At 37.7% G+C, this 19,778-nt stretch overlaps 3 protein-coding genes across 10 annotated transcripts in view; 1 reads left to right on the forward strand and 2 right to left on the reverse strand.

Annotated features, from left to right (window-relative positions):
* The window catches only part of LOC121632218 (breast cancer type 1 susceptibility protein-like), a 25,343-nt gene extending 22,375 nt beyond the window's left edge, over positions 1-2,968 (reverse strand). Inside the window, exon 1 of one of the 4 annotated variants that reach the window (XM_041973472.1) lies at positions 1,758-1,825. In XM_041973472.1, the coding sequence (XP_041829406.1) occupies positions 1,758-1,797 (40 nt within the window). In that variant the 5' untranslated portion in view covers positions 1,798-1,825. Of the gene's footprint in view, positions 1-1,680; positions 1,703-1,757; positions 1,826-2,945 lie in introns of those variants that run through there. The other 3 variants (XM_041973471.1, XM_041973474.1, XM_041973473.1) reach the window with 3 other exon arrangements.
* Positions 2,601-6,260, forward strand: becn1 (beclin 1, autophagy related). Of its 2 annotated transcripts, none has more exons than XM_041973480.1 (12): positions 2,601-2,750; positions 2,974-3,106; positions 3,202-3,266; positions 3,710-3,768; positions 3,902-3,992; positions 4,091-4,227; positions 4,323-4,517; positions 4,608-4,754; positions 4,884-5,033; positions 5,216-5,276; positions 5,370-5,512; positions 5,872-6,260. In XM_041973480.1, the coding sequence occupies exons 2-12, from the start codon at positions 2,980-2,982 to the stop codon at positions 6,038-6,040; spliced, it is 1,344 nt and encodes a 447-aa protein (XP_041829414.1). In that variant the 5' UTR covers positions 2,601-2,750; positions 2,974-2,979; the 3' UTR covers positions 6,041-6,260. The 2 variants fall into 2 exon arrangements, with proteins under 2 accessions (XP_041829414.1, XP_041829415.1); XM_041973481.1 differs by having other exon boundaries at positions 2,611-2,754.
* A 461-nt stretch (positions 6,261-6,721) lies between these two features.
* LOC121632219 (serine/threonine-protein kinase tousled-like 2) lies at positions 6,722-18,136 on the reverse strand. 4 transcript variants are annotated; one of them, XM_041973477.1, is made up of 21 exons: positions 17,353-18,136; positions 15,916-16,010; positions 14,659-14,730; positions 13,839-13,974; positions 13,710-13,747; positions 13,401-13,493; positions 11,921-12,022; positions 11,390-11,482; positions 10,843-10,953; positions 10,501-10,637; positions 10,258-10,407; positions 10,037-10,103; positions 9,863-9,960; positions 9,668-9,749; positions 9,369-9,460; positions 9,117-9,206; positions 8,612-8,781; positions 8,377-8,515; positions 8,102-8,213; positions 7,905-8,012; positions 6,722-7,682 (listed from the first exon to the last, which is right to left on the reverse strand). In XM_041973477.1, exons 2-21 carry the CDS (start codon positions 16,006-16,008, stop codon positions 7,509-7,511), a joined length of 2,157 nt encoding a protein of 718 aa, XP_041829411.1. In that variant the 5' UTR covers positions 16,009-16,010; positions 17,353-18,136; the 3' UTR covers positions 6,722-7,508. The 4 variants fall into 4 exon arrangements, with proteins under 4 accessions (XP_041829411.1, XP_041829413.1, XP_041829410.1 ...); XM_041973479.1 differs by having other exon boundaries at positions 15,916-15,998; positions 17,353-18,133; XM_041973476.1 differs by lacking the exon at positions 17,353-18,136 and adding an exon at positions 16,963-17,036.
* Between the last annotated feature and the right edge of the window lie 1,642 nt (positions 18,137-19,778).

Here is a 19,778-nt window from a genome sequence, read left to right on the forward strand (position 1 = left end):
AGGGTAGATCGCCAGTCACATCACAGGGCCAACACAATGACAAACTACCAAGCACAGTCACAGACACTCCAACAATCCATTAAGAACCACCAGTTAACCAAACATGCATGTTTTGGGAGTGTGGGAGGACACGCAATACACTGACAAAACATGCACATCCCACAGAGGAAACACAAAAAGACTCCCAGCTGAGGCTCGAATCAGGAGCGTTCTTGTTGTCAGGTGACACTGCTAAGCACCACATCATTATGAACTACTACATTTTAAGTGGCAGGCATAAAAGCATGGATACAGAGTGCAAACAGAACTGATTAATGAACCGTGTGAAATCCATAACTATGGAACTATGGAAATCATACATTGCATAATGATAATAGTCTAAGTGACTACCCTACACCATGTCTGTGAAAGGTCCCATTGTTGACTTAGCTCGGAAACCAGTTTAACTTTGACTTCTGTAGTAAAGTTATAAAACGTGTGTACTTTGGCCACTACTTCCTATTGTTCTCCATTAGATAATTGATACATTGTTAAGCCTGTCTTTCTACAGTTTTGGCTTATTAACAGGTTCTAATACTCTAAATATAAGATTCAAATGAATTCCAAGATGAAATATTCAGTAAAAAGTACTTATACCACATTGTGACATGGAAAAGCCCAGCATTTAAAAGGCAAATTAAGTAAAAGCATAAAGAATAATCAGAATGATGCACACGAGTTGAGGGGAAAAAAAAGTGCAGGAAAATGTCTTATGTTATACTTTTATATATTATTAGTTCAAAAGACTATTATTGCTGCTGCATTTATTTAAAAACATTATTTTACTTATGCAGCAGTTGTTTGGTGTGTAGCTGTTTCTGGAACTAATGATAGTATTCCCAATTAATCAACTGAACACTTGGGAATGCTGTCACATTTACCTTGGGCTCCAAGTGGCCCTTTCAAAAGATTTTTTTTTCAAACATTCAACTATTCAGTGCTCAAAAAATGTCAAAATTATTATTGACGTTTGAACCATAAAATGGTTAGACATTAAAAAAAGACCAATTGCTTCCAAAAAGAACATTGGTGAGTTATCTACAGCTCATCTTGGCAGTAGTAATTTAAACGTTATGTGTTCTATTTAAAATAAAATCCAACTTATGAAGTAAAAATTAATTCAAGCTGATAGGTAAATGTGATTCAGTAAAATGTACAGCATTTCCTCTTAACAGTCTTAGTAAATAAATAAATAAGTCTAAATTTGTACTGAATATACAACGTTGGAATAATATTACTTTATTTAATATCAGGTTTATTCCACTTGTGTTCCGTAAATAAATTTGCAACTCAGTGCAAATAATGTCCAGATATTTATGTACTGCTTTTGTAATGACCAATTATCCTGTAATATTTTTATGTTAAATTATTATGGTAATAAAGCATCTTAACATTACATTGAGCGAACAGCACAATATAAATACGAAGCACAACATCATTGTACGCTTCGTCGAAACCCTCCGTGCCCATGTTTTGTAAATATACTGCAACTATACATTTTAATGTCAACGTCCATCATATGTAAGCTAAACATGACTTTATCTAACCGCAGCTATGATTTGTTTATGATGTTTAGTTACACAACCGGAATTCATCTCTTTTAACATTCATAACACTGAGACAGTCGACAAAAACACGTACACCTGACTAATATCTGAAAGGTAAATGTAGATCGCACTCTTTGGTGACTATAAAACAACGCAAACAGGAAAATTTACCTTTTTCCTTATAGTTCAGAGATATCAACATAAGTCTCATCCGCTTAGTTTTCCCGCAACTAATCTTCTTCTGCTGCTTTAGTTTACCCGAGTTATACATCTGGAGGCACAGCGCCCCCTGCTGTTCAGGACTCCACACACAAGCGTTTCAGAGGAAGGCCCTTTTGTTTTTAAGGATAGGATACGAATCTGTGACAGAATATTATAGGGTAATACGATTTTAATACATATAAATAAAGCTATACAGCATATGGTGTAAATGATTTTAACAAATTTTTAAAATAACATTTTAATTGTCAGATCACAGGTCTGAATTTACAGCAGAAATGAGGGAAATATTAAAGGTGTAAAGTGTAAATTACTGACATCATTTAGTTAAAAAGTACAGACCTGATACAATGACACAGTGTATCAAAGATAAAAAATTGAGATGTAAGGTGGGTTTTATTTGGACACCAGGAAATAATTGGGGGAAATAAACACTTGGCAAAAGAAACTTTCAGACTAGATTTGTATTGTAAAATAATAAATAAATAAATAAATAAATAAATAAGCTGACAGAATGTCTAAAGACTGTATAAAATCATTTATAGTTAACCCTGAAAACACTTTTACTGAGGCTGAAAAGGTTTCTTTAACATAATATGGTCTGGTGTTTCTTGAAACTTTTCTTCTGCTTGATCAGATGTCTTGTTCCAGAATTTTGATATAGTTTTCTTGTCCAATAATCAACACCGAGCCAACTGCCCAAAAATAAATAAAAGAACCAGACAAAAAGAAAGAAGAGGGTCCTTAGTAGTAAACGGCAGAGGGCAGCAGCACTCTGATACAGCATTGAAACTGTCCAAACTAAAGGATAGAAGAAGAAGTTACACCACCGTAAACAACAATAAGGAAGTGGCTAAATGAGATTGTCAAGTAAATCGAGGCCAGTTTCTAATTTAGACTCATATAAGACAAAATCGTAATGGAATAGTTTTAAGATACAATAAAGTGAGTATGTCTTATATCTATCTTATTCTTACACACTATGGTTCTATGCTAAACACAAGCTAACTGCAAAGCTAATAAAAGCTAGCAGTGTAACGGGTTGGGAAAAAACGCTAGCAAGCAAGGTTTGATTAATTTATTTTTATGTTCCTAACTGTAATGATACCATTGTATTTGCCTATTCATTGTGTTTCTTACTTAATTTATTTTCATGCTTTGTTTGTAGATAGCAATGGAGGGCTCCAAGTCGTCGAGTACCACCATGCAAGTTAGCTTCGTCTGTCAGCGGTGCTGTCAGCCGCTCAAGCTGGACACATCCTTCAATGTGCTCGACCGAGTCACCATCCAAGAACTTATTGGTATTTACACCTTCAGTGATAGATCGTAGGTACTATGACATGTAACAGACATCTTTATTTCTTTGCTCTACATTGTGACATTTTTTCCATCTCAGCCCCGCTGGTCACAGTGACCCCAAGCAAACAAGCTGGAAGCAGCGAGGTCGAGGCAGCACCAGAGGTGGGCCATTGCTCATCATTACACTCGGCTGAATATGTGTGTAGCTGTGTAGATTCTCATCGACTCAGACGTTTTGTCTACTATCAAGGACACTGAATGGGAATCAGTGCAATTCACAGGGAAGAATGGTTGTGTTATCCACCCACTCTCACCCATTAATCTTGTTCTTATAACCACAAAGTCCACTTTCAACTGGCTTGAGAAAGGTATGTGGTTAAACTGTTTACACCATGTTCAAGAACACCCAGTGTGTCTCTGACATAACACAGAGACAAAGAGACATTTCAGAGAAATGATTTGTACTGAGTTTAATAATCACCCAGTATGATTATCCACAATCCCACTATGCGTAAAAAATGTATTTTAAAAATTTCATTTTGTTTGTGTCCTGGAAATATGCTTGGTGCTCAGAATTGACTTTTGCTTTTTTTTTTTTTTTCTAGGAGACCTTTGTGGAAAACAAGCAAGATGGAGTGTCAAGAAAATACATCCCTCCTGCACGGTAAGCAGCCAGGATCATTCATTTTTTTAAAACAGCACTGAGTGCATGTGATTGCAGTGTACATCTGCTGAGGCATTAGTCCTTCAAAGTTGACAGTACTGCTGAATCTTGATTCATTGTCTTCTTTTTTTAGGATGATGTCAACAGAGAGCGCTAACAGTTTCACACTGATTGGAGATGCATCTGATGGTGGCACCATGGAAAATCTTAGTCGTAGACTTAAGGTGATTGTTATTCTCATACATCAAATAAATTTAAGAACACAAGAATACTATGTGACAAAACCAAGTGACACTTTTGCTTGTCACCTTGTTCCACTTAGGTAACCAGTGACCTTTTTGATATCATGTCAGGCCAGACAGATGTGGATCACCCACTCTGTGAGGAATGCACTGACACATTGCTAGACCATCTGGACACACAGCTTAACATCACAGAGAATGAGTGCCAGAATTATAAGTGAGCTGGTGCACTATAAAGTTTAATCCTACTGGATGCCACTTTTAAGCTTTTGAGAAAAAGATGTTAAATGGCTGTTTCCAATCTATTTTCAGGCAGTGTCTGGAGCTGCTATCAAACCTACAGGTGGAGGAAGAGGAGACCCTGCTAGCAGAGCTGCAACAGCTGAAAGAGCAGGAGGACGCCCTGGTCCAGGAGCTGGAGGCTGTGGAGGAGCAGAGAACTGCTGTAGCACAGGATCTGGCCCAGAGCAGGATCCAGTCTCAGCAGCTGGATACAGAGGAGCTACAGTGAGTGGTCTAGTGGTGGTGTAGAGGGGTTTATTATGAATGATACAGGATCTAACTGTTCCGTGTGCCCCCGCTGCTCTGTGCTGCAAGGTACCAAAAGGAGTACAGCGAGTTTAAACGGCAGCAACTAGAACTGGATGATGAGCTGAAGAGTGTTGACAACCAAATGCGTTATTGCCAGATTCAACTAGATCGCCTAAAGAAGACCAACGTTTTCAATGCAACATTTCACATCTGGTACACACATACTTGTTTATGCTCATAGCTAATCAGTTTCTCTATCGACAAATAATTTATAAGTTACCGGTACAAAGATTTAATTTGGATTAAGGAAGTAAAATTTATTTAAAATATGAATTTTTCCAGGCATAGTGGCCAGTTTGGCACCATCAACAACTTTCGACTGGGTCGACTTCCCAGTGTTCCTGTGGAATGGAATGAGATCAATGCAGCCTGGGGACAGACGGTACTGCTGCTGCACGCTCTGGCCAATAAAATGGGGCTGCGTTTTCAGAGGTACCCAAATTATTTGCTTTCATTTTATTTATTTATTTATTTTTTTGCTGTTGCTTCTGTATGACCTCAGTTGTTTAGCAAAATCTATTTTGCAATGTTACTATCATTTAGTATTTCTTACCATAATGTTTTTGTCAGTCTACCAACAATCTTTAACTCAACCATGTCTCTTGTCTCTCCAGATATCGTCTTGTCCCATATGGAAACCACTCCTACTTAGAGTCACTTACAGACAAGTCAAAGGTAACAGTATTCTTCTACTAAGTGCTCACCATCATCATTTCAGCAGTCATCCAGGTGCTAGTTCTGCCCTTTTTCCTTGTTTTGATTTTCCAGGAACTTCCATTGTACTGTTCAGGTGGCTTAAGGTTTTTCTGGGACAATAAGTTTGATCATGCCATGGTGGCCTTCCTGGACTGTGTCCAGCAGTTCAAAGAAGAGGTGGAAAAGGGAGACACTGGTTTCTGCCTTCCATACAGGTCAGATACCTGCAGACTTAGCTTTTTTTTTCCCCCACCACATCTTTGCAACCATTTAAAATAAACCTGTAAATGTCTGAAGTTTTATTGCTATTGCTGCAGATTATTTTGCAAGGATACAACTGGCTGACTATGCAGTTGAGGCAAACATGACAGCTGAGAGGTTTACTAATACAGTGATTAGTATTAGACAAGGTCCAAATATTAGACTTTTCTAAGTATAAATCTGTAACCTTAAGTTATTTTATCTGTCGAACCATAGCTTAGAAGATTTATATTCTGTTCTATGTTATTTATCATGAAGTGATAGCTGTAAATGGATGTTTTTTTTCTTTTGTTATTCCCCCACTGTGTCTCAGGATGGATGTGGAGAAGGGGAAAATTGAGGATACAGGTGGCAGCGGAGGCTCCTACTCCATAAAAACTCAGTTCAACTCTGAGGAGCAGTGGACCAAGGCACTCAAATTTATGCTCACCAATCTGAAGTGGGGACTGGCCTGGGTCACCTCACAGTTCTACAACAGATAAACCTGCTGGACCTGATATATTGACTTTACAGTCATGTGCACCTGATAAATGAATTTCTTATGATTGAGTGGGATATGTAGCCAAAGGAAAAAAAACAAAGTTTTTACTGGATTGAGATGTTTTCAAGAGCATCAGTTTAGACCCCCCACAGTAAATGCAATGTTTTTTCCTGCACAGTGGAGATTTGAAGTTGTGGGGTCATTAAAAGACTGAAACTACAGTTCACATTATTTGTTGTAATCAACATAACTGCAATTTTCTAAAAACATCAAATTTAAGCAAATACCCACTTTTACTGAAGAATGTGGTTTAAATATAGCTCCAAGTTTGTTTTTTTAAAGGTATAAGGTTTTCCATGTTGCTCTGAAATTTTGAAATCACTTCCCCGTCAAATATTAATTACATTAAAATATTTAATCAGAGTATGTCACTATATTAACACTGAATGTGCCCTGCACATACTCTACAAACTGTTAAGAGCTGCATTAATACATCAGCTTTGTGTTCGTATTCAATAAGATATGCAACTTTTAACTGTGGGACTGAATTAATAAATTGTTATGCTGTGAGAAAATGTCTGTACTTTTTAAGATGAAATATATTTAATGTTGGTGTAATTGCTGAACCAAACATGCATTGCTCATCCCTCCCCACCCATCCTACCAAATAAGACAACACACGTGTTAACCAAATGCTTTTTAATTGTTTCAATAATTATTTTAGCTGAATCTTGCCTCACAACACTCATTCAGACATTAGATGGGTCAATTTCATGGAAAATATGGATTTAATAGAAATAATAAGCCAACTTCTAGTTGGTGGGGAAAAAAGGTCAAAATGTCTTTCCAGAATCAGCTCTCTCCTGTTTTACTTCACAGATTAATCATTTAGGGAGTCATCAAGACAGGACTTGAACCTCAGACAACAATCACTCCTCATGACTTGCAGTAGCCCTTCCTAAAAACATCAGGGTTTTTATCTGACAGGGATATGTATTTGAGTCTAAATACTGTAAAGTTTGAGAGATGATGAATTTTAAGCATTATGGGATGACATTTTATTAATGTTTCCTCCTCTAAACCTTCTATAATATGGGCATGCAAGTTTCCACACACCATACATCCGAGTCTGTCAGTTGTGCAAATCTTCCAGATGTTTGTCATTGTTATTTAGAAAAAAAAAAACTTGAAATGAGCCAAAGTTTACATTAGTGCATGCATATGGGCAAATCTTTGGGTTCTTGTAAGCCCACAACCAGAGGCTGGCCCTTCATTTTTACCACTGCTGGACAACAGTGGTGGGCACATTTACTATTGCATTACGATGCCATTCACCTTTCTGCCTCCATTCACACTTTGAGGATCCCTCCTTCTCATCATGCTCTATAAAGGGGGAGCTTCTTCAGTGCAAAGAATTTGTGCTGCTTTTGTCCACTGTGGAGTTTTACTCTTGCTTCTTTCAGCTAACCTCAGCTGGAGGCATTGAAGCTATAGCAGCTGGATGTGGATGGACTAGGGGGCACCAGAGCTGTGCTGCTACCCAAGGCTTTACGAATATGGGGCATGAGGAAGGGGTCGTTGGCCAACTGCAGCACATCCACACGGTCCTCCTTGTGGTAAGCCAGGCAACGTCGAATGAAGGCCTAAAAAAATAGGTAATAAGGGACAAAATATTTATTCTGGACCCACTTTTTATTCTCAGATTCCATTAAATTATACAACCTTGAGAAATACATGGTTATACCCCATTGTCTTCTATAAGCAGGAATTTTATCTCATTGAGGAGCAGCACTTACTCCTCATGGGACAAGAAACTGACAGAGTGACAGCATTTAACTTGGACTGAAAGCAGATGAGTACTACACCTTTGCTTCTGTGGTGATCACAGGTTTGGGGGGGAACTCCACCTCAGTAGCTTTTAATATGGTGTTTTCCTTGAGGATATCCTGCTGCGACTGGTTATGACCAAATGGCTTGATAAAGACAACAGACAGTCAGCTAACAGGTGGTCTTCTTCCAAAAAGAAAATATAAGCTGTTGTGGCATGCAGGTTAGTGGTTACCTTGCGGCCATATAAACTCTGGTAGAATATGACTCCTACAGACCAAACATCCACCTTGTTGGATATTTTTGGGGGATGTTTCCCAACAACAAAGCACTCAGGTGGCAGATACCTGTGAGACACAGAAACCACAACAAAACATTTTCCTTGATATGTTCTCTACATACTTCCTTAGTGAAAAGGAGATAGACGTTCACTAAACAGCACTGGAAGATTGTAGCATTCGCTCTACAAACTTACGAACCCATTCATTGATTACTAAATGACGTGTTTACCAGTAGGTCCCTGCTCCCTGTGAGGTCAGCTCCATGCCATCTGCAGAGTTGTAGCTGTCGTCATCCATGATCTTAGACAAGCCGAAGTCAGTGATCTTTATCTCACCACAGGCTGTGCCATTAACCAGCAGGATGTTTCCTATAAATAAAACATGATCAAGTTAAATAGGCTGCCCGTTACTATCCTCTGGCTACTGGAGAACTGCAAAAATGCATTAAAACTCCATGTGACTACCAGGCTTGAGGTCATAGTGGATGATGGGTGGTCGAATTTGATTGAGGTACTTGAGTGCATTGACAAGCTGCATGACGATGGAGCGACCCTCCTTCTCTGTCATTGATTTATTCTGCTTCAAGTAGAAATCCAGGTCATTGCCTTCACAGTATTCTAGCACTGTGCAGAATCTGCAAGAAATAATACAACAAATGGATGTTTTTCTCCCTGGAAAAGTGCTGCTACTGATCACCTTTTATCATTTCCACTAAAGATGCTCAAGAGTCACATGTGTAAACATTAATATCAGCAAATCCTAAACACATAAAAATGAACACATAAAATGTAAAACAAATATACAGTATATACTAGCAGGTCAGATTTAGCTAAAAATGACTGGATTCATTTAGTGAAATTCAGACTCGTTGCTTTACTTCACTCAACAATCAATATTAAGGTAAAAATGAAACAAACATTTTTCTTATTAACACACAACCATAGGTTTTATGTAGAGTGAGGCACTCACGAGTCTGCGTTGATTGAGAAGTAGTCGTAGAGTTTGACTATTCTAGGATGGTCCAGTTCTTTGTGGATCCTGTATTCTCTGCAGGCATGTCTGAAAAGATGAATAATTGGATGAACGATTTGAGCTTATACATTCAGTAACTTTTAAAGACTGTTTCAGGATTTAAGATACATTGCGTAATATGTCATTACAAGTTAAACATTTTCAGACTGTTTACACTGAAGATATGAAAACTGACAGTTTCAGACTCACTTGTGGTAGTTTTCCTTCTTCTCCTCCTTCCAGTTCTTGTTAAGTTGATGAATTTTAATGGCCACATATCTCTGTTCAGTAAAATCAAAAGCCTGCAAAAGAATATTAATGAACAAATCCAATATCAGAGCAAGGTGTGAAGCAGCGGTTTACTGGCAACAGTAATGCTGCAAATCCCTCTTCGACATACCTGAACTCTTCCATGCATTACTCAAAAGCACAATGTACAGTTTGTAAAACAAAAAAGAAAAAAAGGTAATTAAAAAGAGATAGAGGCCACATAAATGGTGCATACTTACTTTAAAAACTTCACTAAATCCACCTCTTCCAAGTAAACGTAATAGCAGATATCGGTCATTCAGTGTGGGATGGTCTTTAAATCTGCAGAGAGAGATTTTGTTAAACAGGTGGACTTCTTCAAGCCACCTTTTTTTTTTAAACCAATTAAAAAGCAGGGTTTGAGTAAAGTATATATAAAACTGTGATATACGCACTGTGAGTTGTCCTCATTGTGGATTCTCCTAAGCTCTCGTATGTGCAAGTTCCTAACCCGCTCCAGCTGTTCCAGCTCTGCCTGGACCTCTGCTTCTTCCTGCATACAATCACAGGCTTGAGGAAAAAAAAAGTACAGAAATAACTAAAAATAAGTCTAACAGTTGAGCTGGTACCTTTTTTAGACGACCGAGTCGAAGTTTGAAAATCTCCTCTTGTTCACGGTAATCTGCCAGGGACAACCTGTGTGATATATATGATCAATGATATGCTAACCATCTTTAAAAACACACCCACACATACGTGACACTCAAGAAAATGACACAAAAGTAAGCAGAGGTATCAGACATTGGTTTAAGCAGTGTGTATGGACTTGTGCTGCTGTTTGTGGTCTTACGTTTCATTTTCCTGGCCATTGCTTCTGCTCTTGCGTTTGTTCTGTTCTACGTTGGGTGGTGGTATTGAGGCCACGGGTGGTTTCCTTTTCCCCAGCAGCTTTCTCTGCCTCTCATTGTCCTCCCGCTGAGAGTTGATTCGCTCTTGTTGTCTGAGGTAGAAAAAACAATCTGGTATGAACATTTTTGGTCGGAAAATTGGGCTAAATACAAAACAAATATTCGTGCCTCTCTAACATGCTGACTTGATAAGGTTCTGGAAGGCGTATCCATCCGTCCACTGCTCGGAGAACGAAGCCCCATGGCGCACGGTGGTGAAATGACCTAAACGGAGGCGATCGTGCATGCTCTTGTCCCTGCATGCCATCTTCTCCTGTTTTGACTACAAAAAGATGAGAAGGATAAAACTGTGCGAGCATACTTAAAAAACTAAATGTTGTTGTTGACTTTCACTATAACAACAATAATAAGCAGTAAAGTCCTCATGTGTCCCAAAGATAAAAGATAACTGTTTTGGTTTTCACATTCTCTAACAAAGACATCCTATGTCCAGCAATCATGCATGTGCAAATCATTTTCACACCAACCTTTTCAATTAGCAACTTCTTGCTCAAGGTCATACACTTGCTAAGCCGCTCCTTGTAGCGCTCGAGCATCTTCTGCTGCTCATCTACCTGCCGCCTCAAGTCACAGTTAGCCTGCAAATACATGCAAAAGCACTCTAACAGCAAATCTTAATACAAAAACCCAAACCTAGTTTGTTCTCAAACTGATATGTTTGATGAAAAACAGTGTTGCAGCTTGCATTACTGACATTTACATTTATGTAAATAAAGCCACAAGGACATTTTCAAGTTAATAAGGACTCCTCATTAATCATGAGCTGTAAACAGACTGGGGTTGATGTGACAAGCAGAAGCAAACTGGACTCAGATGATCAAGACACACTGTGAATGAGTCTAATTTAATTTAGAAATCTAAATTTACTGTGTTGCATTTGTTTGATTGTTTACATATATATGACATCCAATCACAAAAAGGTTAGAATAAAAAAATATTTCTTATTTCTACTCCAAATACTCAAAACTTAAGTTAAACTTGTAAGATTTTAATAACATTAAGCATTTATCTTACTCTCAGCAGGTCATCTATTCTCCCTTCTTTTTTCTCCAGGTCAGAGTTTTTGGCCTTCTCCAGTGCAGTCAGTTTCAGCAGAGTTAGATCTGACTGGAGGTACAGCAAACATATCAACAAGGCAGCAGTTAGCATCGTCCTCTATTAAATCATACATTTATACTTTATTTCATGCAAAGTACTCAATCTTTAAAAATCAAACCTTATAATTCAGAAAATTATGTAAATTCAAAATGTGGAGCTGTAATTTAGCCCGTTAGTGTAATGAGAAACACTGTGGGAAACAGAGCCCTTCAAAACTTAACATTTACTCATGGTATCAACATATTATTCAACTAGACTTCAACCTTTTTTTAGATCTAAAGTTTAGAAAACGTGTAGAAAAAATATCTCTGTAACAAGATGAGAAAGATGCAAAGTGTGACAAAATCTCAAAATATACTCAAACAAATGCTGAAATTATACCGACACAATAATAAAGGAAACATCAAGCTTCATGGTGTCAAGCTGTGATTCAGGTAAGACGGTTACCTGGATGGCTTTGTGTGAGCAGGAGCGTGTGGGAGCCGTCTTAAATGAGCTGCAAGATGAGGAGTCTGTGTGCGCTGAGCCTGTGGACAAAGGACTGCCGTCCTAAAAAATACATTCCAGAGAAAGTGGAGCAAAGAAGATGAAATATGGCAATCATAAATTGCAGACAGCAGGAAGAGATATAAAAGGAGCTAGAAGGAAGATAAACCAACAACTATTGTAGCTATTAAGATGATGAGAACTGATTGCTTATTTAAAAGAAAAAAGTTTTGAGGCACAATAATAATAATAATAATAACAATAATGCTTTTTTTATCATTATGTTGGAAGGCATAAAAACATTCAGTACACTGCATGAAAATAAACAGCATAGAGTAATGTTTGCAGTGAGACTGCAAAAAAGGAACTAAATTATTTACAACACTGATTAAAGACTGCCACAGAGTCTTTCCTTTTTCACAGATAAAAGTAATTTTCCAGAGAGCCTTTTTAAAACCATGTGCCCAAACATACTATGTTTACCTACAAAGGTCTGTCTTGTACCACATTTTAGGACAATTCTGAAAAAACACAGTTAATTATTACTGGTTTCTATTACATACTAGCATATTTTGAAATATGAGTAGATGCCATGCAAACAATTCTTCTGCAAATTGTATCTGATCAAAGCAGCAAGCAATGGCATAATAAAATGCTACACTGGCCAATTAAATGATTAGACAAACAATTGCTGCTATCACATATTAAGCAGCTGCACATAAGCATTCAAAATGACCAATCTGTAATTCAAACTTGATGCATATGTGCACCCGTCCCGAGGCATCACTAAATGAGCCAACTGCCCAGGGACCACTAAATGGTGTGAAATGTATCTTTGAGACAGAGATTGAGGACCAGAAAGTGGGTTCTACATAATGCATTTCAATCAATCAAGGATCAGAGTCCAGTTTTCCTGCTGACCAAGGTATCGTTTTAAAACAGTAACTTCCTCACAAAGCCCTTTTGTGCAAAGGGAGATTGAACATGCCCCTCTGCTATAACAGACTATTTACATGTTGGTCAGCGGACAAGATGTTGTAGCTGTGATGAGGACAGATATCATGTTAACATATGATGAATGAAAATGGCAGGTGAAGAGGATTTAAATTCAGACCATTTCAGTAGTAAAATCCCTAACAAGGTCACTGCCAACACTACATTCTGCACACACCAGTTATGACCACACTGTCCTCCTGTGCTGTTTCCTGCCTTGCATGCTAGCTCACAGTACGAGCTACATTAAAACAACGCTACCTTTAGATACCATGACAACAGCAGCAAAGAAATATTAAAATAAACACGTTTTCTCTGGCCAGTAGTTAAGTTCATCTACATTCTTACAAGTATGTAGATGAAGACTTTTATTAACCAGCTGATTTTAACTAAAATTAACAAAAGAGAAAAGCAGATGAAAGCTATGAAGATGGATGCTGGTGCTCACCGGAGGATAAGACAGTGAGTGCTGTGAGACGGAGCGCACCAGCATGGGGATGCCTCGGGCAGGACTGGTGCCAGAGCCGCTGCTACCAGCAAACTGGCCATGGAGTCATTGACAAAGAGCACAGGCACAAAACAGAAAGAAAAAGGACAGAGTGGTTATTCAGAGAAAGGTGAACTTGCCGAATCTCTCAGAACATATGGATGAGATGGTAAAGACTGAGGGTGATTTGAAACAATGAGAAAAAAAAAACCTCAAGAAAATTGCAGTAAATAGAACTATTAATATCACCTACATTTAGCTCGTACTCACCTCAAAATAATCACCTGTTCTGTGCCACCTTCCCTTTCCTATAAAGAAAAAACACAAATACAAAGATTTACAGTAAATCTCATGTGACTTTTTTTATTTAAAAGTTCTGCCTGTACCTACAGGACTTGCCTTGGCTATTGCTGTCAAAGGGGTCTCCTTTTCTTTTCCTGCTTCTCTCATTGGTCTTCTTCTCTGGTGTCTGACAAGCGCATGGAAGTATGTTTGATTTAAACTTGTTTCTTTTAAGCTCATTCAACGAGCCATACTGACAAAACGCCAAAAAAGAAAGAATAAAAAAAGAAGACAACTTAAAACAAAATGCGAGCAAATACTGTGGAATCAACATGTAGGAAGTTAATAAAAAGTATATGTAGTAAATCACTTTAAACACATCTGATGGTAATTTCAGCTGAAACACAATGGAGAGAAAAAAATTATTGGTTTGGACACAATGATAAAAGGATGAGGATGGTAGTGAGACAACTTCTGAAAAAATGTAAGACAGAAGGAAGATTAAAACCCCTGTGATAATAGACAGTATGTGTGATGATACTATACATGTAATCATAAATTTCAGATAGTACTTTTGGTCGCTCATTTAAAAATTTTTTTTTTTTCCTGACTATATGCAAAGATACAAATAAAGGCTAAAATTAAATGGAATCATTTCTAAATCATTTTGGTTCCATATACTTAGATTAACAGGGAAATTGCATTTCTGTTACTATACAATAAAATACTCCTCTGTGTAACAAAAACCAACAGCTAAAACTTAAAAAAACTAAAGTTAATAAACTGTGCAATGTTCATCAGCCTAAGAAAAAAGCACTAATAATACAAATCTAAACCACTACCAAAGGTTGGGTAGTGCACAAATAACCATGAATTGAGAACTGGTATGCTGTCACTTCTCATTTAGTCTGAGCTGACTTTTCTCTTCTCAACTAACCTCTAGTTCCTTGTCACTGAATGATCCTGCACTGCACAGAGACTGGTTTGATGATTCACTGTTGGCTGAACTCTATGATGGAGAAGGGAAACAATGCAATTGATTAGTCATGTGCCACTCTTGTGAGTAGAACAGAAAAAAAAAAAAAAACTGAGATAACAGCTACGTGCAACACCATAACCTATCATACAAAAATGCAGTTTTCAAGCACACCAAATAATTATTGCTCTTATGACAAATTATTTGAAATAATACAAATTATGCTACACAAATGTAGATTATTCTTCATGTTTTTTAATGTCAGCTAATGTATCTCTGAATAAAAGCTTTAAAAGGATTGCCCCTAAACAGTGGGCATATAATACAGATCCCCATGTTAATCTGCAAATCTTCAAACCACATCCAGCTGGGGTTATTCATGACTAGCTTATGAGACTAAGAAGAAACAGCAGGCTTACTGGGGCAGCAGGCTAATGCTTTTAACGCCTGCTGGCTCTCTGCTGCTCAAGGTCACACAAACAGCCAAGCAATTCTCTCAGTCTTCATATTAGCATGTACACTTTACATATTCATTGCAATGTTTTGATTGGCAGTTTAAAACAACCTTATATGTAGTCCACATACTCACAGTCAAATATAATTTGTATTTGAATACCACAGCTAGCATGCCCACCAATTTATTTTGGAACACTATATAGGCCAGTCATAAATAACACTATTTGCCTTTTTTAGGGCCATTTTCTTATATATGCACCCACACAGAGTGTTACGCAGTTATACAGCAGTGTTAAAGCACAGCACAGAACCAATTCTGTGAGCTTCAAATGCTGTGCCATTTCAGTGTCACTAGCCTCAAATGAAACAAAGAGCTGCTGACCGGCTCCTGTATCAGCCAAAACAGAGCTTGTCTTGTTCCATCTTTAGCATTACAACGGATCATTTCTTTGAAACAAACTCCTTAACTCTGAGCAAAGTAAACAAAGACTGACGAGTTTTTCTAACCTGATAGAGTTACAAGAGAAAACTGCTCATTGTACTATAGGCGAAAAACTGGTATATACTTTTTTGTATCTAAGAATTGACCTGATTTACGTTGAAAATCAGACATCACCATAGTTTCCTAAAATGCTGTCTTTCAAAAACTCATACAAGAATCAACCAATTTACATCCTATTTGAAGTTCAACATCTGCAGAAACAACATTCACATTTACAATAACCCGTCATAATAAGCGAATAGTGCTATACTTGTCCCAACCTTGGCCATGCCAACTCCAGTGAAGCGAGCCTCAAGCAGTTCCTGCCTGCGTGGGTCCAGGCTGAGAGCCTGGCTATGAAGTCCTTCCATCATGACTAGAAAGAGAAATGCAAACAGAGAACAAAAATGTAACTTAGCTGGGTTGGATCTGTGTCACACAAAAAGTATGTAAAACATTTAGTCATTCTTGGACATGTGACATTAAAATCTAGTCTGTCTTGAAGTCTGAATGGCAAAAATGGACACCTTAAATAAACAGAAACATGGGAGCCTGGGCCTATGTTGGACCAGTAATTTTACAGTCAATTCTCCAAAAAAAAAACACTACTTAACCAACAGACACAAAACAACCTTTCTTTACTGCATTACTGAGAATTTCAGATTAAAAACTTACAAGATAACTCTGCTGTGTCAGCTAAACTAAATCCATCTATAATCTGCCTGGATTCCACATAAATACCTTCCAATTAAAAATGCCATCCATGTTGAATTGAACCTTATTAAACTGTGAAAGTAGTTTGTTAAAAAAAAAAGTGTAAGGAAAACATATTTGATGAAGCGTACCAACAGGTGAACAGGATAAAATATTCTAATTGATACTTCTATACAACTTACACAGTTAATTATGTATGAAGATTGCCCTAATTGTTATGTTTGTGTCTGCAACTGAGAACTCTAGTGAAATATTCAAGAAACTTCATAAATTTCATCAACTAAGTTGTTAAAACTCCATTTAATGCCTGTGATGCAAGGCTTTACTCAAATAAATAAATCAATAGAGACACTGAATCTGGGCATTGCATAACCAAGTCAAAGAGGACAGGAAGAAAGAATGACCAGCAAATTACAAACCTTAAATTAAATAAGCTCCTTTCTTATACTTTATTACTATACACAAGCAAATATTTCTGTTACACATTATTAGGGTGTCCATGGAGAGCCAATTTAACGATGACTGCTCAACAACAAATTATTATAGTTCTGGCCAAGAAGCCTAACAATCCCATTAACTTGTTTATCAAAACAATGCGAGCAAACAACCCTTACGTGGCCCCATATTAACTCTCATGACAAAGCCACTGATTCAGGGATATTTAATGTTTCTACGAAACTGACTTCGTAGAAGTTGATTTACCAACGGCTGCGATACTGTGGACTAACGAACAGATGAGGAATGCCAAATTTGGCTATCGCTAACTACTAATCAAAATCTTGTCTAAATAAATAAATACAAATAAACAAAAAATAAATAAATAAATAAAACACCGCATTTAGACTGTCAAGTTATTATGTATCATCCAACAGTTGAAATTAGTGATGCCAGTTAAGATTACACTGGTAACTAAATAATAGTTACGGTTGTTAGGTTAAATACCCAAATTAGCTAGCGTCAAGTTGTGTAGCTAAGGTTAACATTAGCAACAATAGAAGTCTTACCTGGAAAACCTTTAGCAGTTTTCACAACCGCTCTCAGTCCCAAAAGAGATGTTGTCCGCACATTCCAGTGACAGCAAACTACTCAACAGCTCCAGGTCCCATAAACCCCAACTAACGTCTGAATTAAGTAATCCATTTACAATTCTGTCGAATTCAGGTAAGACATTTGTTAGCTTAGCTAATGCTAGCTACACGGAGCAGGGTAGCTGACTCCTGCTGGTGTCATCCGGACGGGAGGCCGTGATCCTCGGGGTTTCCTTGACTGTGTTGTTGTCCCTCCACGGGGAGGTAAGGAGCTGTCAATGCTTTGAAGCCTTTTGACAAGGGCTGTCACATCTCTGTCTCACTCGGTCTATCTTTTGACATTATCGAGCATCTACACCAGGAACAGTTGCCTTGTTAGAGTCCATTTTTTAACTGATAACAAAAGATCATAACCCTTAGCACCACGGCTGCATAAGGCTCCAGAGACAGTTGATACTGATGCTTCCCAAGTGCAGGTTTAACACTTAATGTAACCTCCTCTGCTCAGAGCCACCCCTTAACACAGTATACTGCTGTCAAGGCTGAAATTCAGCGTACAAAAAATACTTTCCCGGCAACACCAGACCTCCAGAGACCCTTACAAGCATAATTTTTTAAAATAAGTTGTGTTTGGGAAGACATCTAAAATGAATGAAAATGTGCACTTTCAAAGTACATGACAAGTCCTGCTCAACCACAGAATTATGGGGCCTTAATAATGCTATACCATAACATTATTACAGTATTACATAGCTGATTTATGTGTATCAGTTTAGTTAATTTTCTGGTCACTAGTAATATTTTATTGCAAGGTTGTTACACACCTGATTGTTCATTGTTTCAACTGTACACTGTGTCTGATAAATTTCTTTTTGTCACTGTTAAGAAATTGTCACAATAAAGGTTTATGTCTGTGATTATCAATAAAAGGCAATGTTTACTTCATACATTAATTAATCTGTTTTGTTCAGTTAATAAACAATTAAAATAATTAAAAAAAAACTTTCAAAAGCCCAAAAAGATTATTGAGTGATTGTCATGATTGATTACATTTGTTCTTGGTGCATACTTGAATGTAGCTGTGCAGCTATTGTGCTTAAATCAGGGGGGTCTCAGGTGCAGTTTAATCCACAGCTGTAGTTTCAGAGACAGAGCTTAGGATTAGTCCCAGACTAAAATGGCTGTTGAAGCTGAATTAACTCAAAGTCAGTTGGAGAAACTTGGCTTAAATAAGTTCCAGTTTGGGGCCTTTCTTGGATTAAACTAAACCAGTTGCAAGAATAATGATTAGAGCTAATCTAAGTCAATTCAGAAACTAATCCTTCACAGGGGAAGGTTTAACTGTCATGATCGGATTGATACTCTACTTGCCAGGTTCCTGATTGTGTTAACCTCTGCCTGGTAATTGCACTCGTGCCACTCACCTGTTTCTCATGGCATTTAAATCTCCTCTTATCACCCCTCCAGTGCCAGTTTGGCTGTTGCTGTTTGCCCAGCAAGCCAGTGACTTTACCACAGCTTTTGTAACACAGTGTGTAAGACCTTATATTTCTGCCTCAGCGTTGCTCCTTTAATTTGTCTTGGACTTCTGCCTTCTCATTGGTGACCCTTGCCTGCCTTGACCCTGCCTAGCCCACTACCAGTCTTGTAAGTCAGGACTGTTTTGCATTGCTTGCGCCTACATTACTCTTTGCATTTTTATCTGCATCTCTTGTTGACCTGCGTTGCAGTTCTCTGGACTACATCACACTCCCTGTATCCAGTTTTGACACCATCATTAACTACCTCTGTTTCCCCTCAGTGAACCATAAATCACTTGCCTCCCATCTCAGGCTCACCTCCCCATCTGTTGGACTGCACCGCTAGGAAACTGGTTTACTCATTACTCACCATTGTAAATAAAACTTTCAACTTTTCAGTCTGAGTTTGAGTTATTTTGAGTCCAAGGTTTTCTGGTCATTACAAATACCTGCACTATGTTAATGTTTATCTGCTCTTGTACTTGTCTATTTGGGGTAAGGGGTGAGATGGAAATTGGCATAATGCTAAATCTGGTGCAACCACCTTTTTATTTTCTGTGAAATAACAATGTAACTACACGTGGGGAGTATGAGCTATATTAATTATTTAAGTTCAGACTAATATGCAACACAGGCGCCTGTTACAAGATTGCTTACAGATATGAGGAATCCATTGATTTATTTAGATGAAATAACTTTTCCAGACCACTCCTTTATCTTCAAAAGAAATGCTTTTCATTTAATATCCCTGCAATCCAATGTTTTCACAAGATAGATAAGCAGCATTCAGATGTGGAAGGTTTTTATTATTTATATTTCATGTTCCTCTTTATTAAAATTTTTGCTCACAATGTTTTTGGCTAACTTCTCATAGATGGTTAT

The sequence above is a fragment of the Melanotaenia boesemani genome, chromosome 21 (assembly GCF_017639745.1).
Source record: "Melanotaenia boesemani isolate fMelBoe1 chromosome 21, fMelBoe1.pri, whole genome shotgun sequence".
Taxonomy (NCBI): domain Eukaryota; kingdom Metazoa; phylum Chordata; class Actinopteri; order Atheriniformes; family Melanotaeniidae; genus Melanotaenia; species Melanotaenia boesemani.